Below are 2818 nucleotides of genomic sequence, written 5' to 3'. Positions count from 1 at the left end.
TTTTTTTTTTTTTTTTTTTTTTTTTTTTTTTTTTTTTTTTTTTTTTTTTTTTTTTTTTTTTTTTTTTTTTTGTAGTTCTCCGGTAAACTTTAAAGAGAATAAATATAAGGAGTTTTGAAGACAAGATAGGTAGTGAGGATGAACTATTGGAGAAAATACATTCTATAGGTTCTTTGTGCTACCTATAAAATTGTCTAATACTTCTCTTTTAACTACTGGGATATTGTTTATTTATATATGTATGCATGTATTATATGGGCCTTAGTTAGGACAAGCTTGTTCTTAGGAAAATAACAACGATGGTAATGATAATTTTCATTTCTGCATTCATGCAATATAAATGCATGTGGGTTGAATATTCATATTAGGGAAGTCATGCTCTGTGAAATAGGAGCTCAAGATGTTATGTGGGTTCCCAGAGAAGCTCAAACTGAAGAAGAATTCTGCCTTCAAATTTTGAAACTCAACTTGTTTAGTTCAATAAATGATGCACACCAACATTATGGGCAGAATGTAAGACAACATCGTTCATGCCATAACCTTTCTGGGCTAGGCTTTGGTTTCATAGAGGGGCTTTGGGAAAGTACTACATTTCTTTCTTTTCACGGAAGAGTAAGAAGGCTCGAGTGTCATGAGAATATATAACAAGCACATTCATTTACTTCGTATGCTTGTTTCTACTTACTAGCATTACATGTGTTTGTGTACCTAAAAAAATACTTGAAGTCTTGACAAAATACGGCATCTTTCCTGCTGCAGGCTCCAAATTATCCTGATCCTGGACGCTGTTGGGAAATAGTTGATAAGTATAAGGTGTCAATATTCTATACTGCTCCAACATTGGTACGGTCCCTCATGCGTGAAGGGAATGAGGTATGTCATGGATCTAATCTTATATTCCTAAATGTTGGTGGAATCAGTTTAAAAAGTGGTGGGTACAAGAAAATATGGCAATGTAATAACACCTAACTTGTAGTTCTGTGGAGGTGGTTGAAGACCATTTTTAATCTTTCCCATTTGTAGGATATTTCCGAAGTTGGAAAAACTTTTGAAAATATAAATGTGAGATAGGAGATGTGAGGAAATATTTGTCTTAATGCATCCCTATGTCTTTGAGCACTCAAGAGTTGGGTCATTTTTTTTAATCTTAGATTCTTTCTTTCCAAATAGTTGGAGAGCTTTTATTATTTCTAAGCTTTTAGCTCTTATATAACCTATCTGGGACTAGGCATCCTGTCCTCGTTGGTTCTTTCTTTATACAAGTATATCTTGCAATCTTTTTTGAACTTTTATCCTTAATTAGGTCATTCTTCTTTAGAACTGATATCGCCCTTTTTAGTCATTGAACCTTTCTCAAGCTAGTTGTCTGAAAATTAAAGATTCTTGTGGATGGAGTTTATTTTATAGCTTCTTTATGTTTCTTAGTGATGAAAGGGTTTTGTAGTATTTATTTCTCTTTTGTTTTGACATTTTGGATTGGGCTTCTGATCTCCCATGCCTTTGTTATAGGGTTTGAAAGCCTACCGGTTGTGTTGAAACTAGCCTTATCAAGCACCCATCTCTAATTTCTTAGCTTTATCACTAGAAATTCATTAGTGTCTTCCTCTCTCCAACTAAATTTCCCATATGAAAGCTATCTTAGCATTTAGCTATAGAACTCTTGTCTTCCCCTTAGAATCAAATGTGCACATCGACATCAAAGATATTCCACAAACCATGGACAAGCCGAACAAGCTGCGAGAAACACCTTTGAAAGGAAGGCAGCGGCAAAAACTTGAACCTGCCTAATAAACCAACCAATAGACCCAAAAGAACACAAATTTCTTCCCCATTTTGACCAATCACAATTCTGATAAGAGAACTTTAGCCTACTCAAATCCATAATAAATGTGAATTTCCATACACGAACCAAATAAAAGCTAATGAATCTTCAAGATGGGAGATTGACTGAGTGAAACTCAAGGCTACAGAAATGTAAACTTTCTCCAAGCGAAATTCAGGCTTGAAAGCCACCAATTGGAGATTTCTCAAAGTCCAAAGAGTAATTCTAGAATCTTCTCCAATGACCACTTAACACTTTGCCTTGGTACTAGATGAAGGTATTTCACGCATCTGAACACAACAAATCTCAATTAATTTTGCAAACTTGCAAGGGATTAAAGGTGAAGGGTGACATGAAGTTTCTGGGGAGATTTTTAGCAATGGCTCTTTCAGAGCTTAGAACCTTGCTGGTCTTTTGAGGAATGAAAGGCCATCTGCTTAAGAATCTTCAACAATGATATCATCCTATGTATTGTAATTAGGCTGAATGTTCAATTCTTCACCACTCAAACTGACTGTTGACTCATCATCTGAATCATTGTGAGGAAGCGAAACAGAAGATGAAAAAATCATTACATGACTTAGAAATTTGGAACCACCTAGACCATTGCTGAATTCAAATAAAACTGATTGGGTACTTTCCTTCAGTCCTCTATCTTGAAATTTCTCTTTTGTAAAGGAATCAGAACTCTATTCTTCAATTAAGTCTTCATTAAAAGTGGATGATAAAGTATCAGTAGTAGGCAAAGGGATACAGGATTTTTTCCTTGTATAAAAGTGGATGATAAAATAGCATGTCTTATCTTAAGAATCAATTTTTTATATGGAAAACTAGACATGACAAAACTTAATAGCTGCCCTCAGGTTAGAATGAATAATATACAACTATTAAAGTTTAAAAATATTATTTAAGAAAAATATAAAAAATAATCAAGCACTAACTTTTGCAATTTAGTTGGACAAAAGAAAAAAAAAAGAAAAAAAAAAAAAAAAAATT

At 33.7% G+C, this 2818-nt stretch overlaps 1 protein-coding gene across 2 annotated transcripts in view; it reads left to right on the top strand.

The window, feature by feature from the left end:
* LOC111441952 (acetyl-coenzyme A synthetase, chloroplastic/glyoxysomal-like) overlaps nucleotides 1-2818 on the top strand; it is a 12017-nt gene that overhangs the window by 4968 nt on the left and 4231 nt on the right. For both annotated transcript variants that reach the window (XM_023079156.1, XM_023079157.1), the window contains one exon: nucleotides 760-873. In XM_023079156.1, coding sequence (XP_022934924.1) covers nucleotides 760-873 — 114 coding nt within the window. The remainder of the gene's footprint in view (nucleotides 1-759; nucleotides 874-2818) is intronic.

Source organism: Cucurbita moschata, unplaced genomic scaffold, assembly GCF_002738365.1.
Source record: "Cucurbita moschata cultivar Rifu unplaced genomic scaffold, Cmos_1.0 Cmo_Scf00004, whole genome shotgun sequence".
Taxonomy (NCBI): Eukaryota; Viridiplantae; Streptophyta; class Magnoliopsida; order Cucurbitales; family Cucurbitaceae; genus Cucurbita; species Cucurbita moschata.
This window is presented reverse-complemented; position numbering and strand designations above follow the sequence as displayed.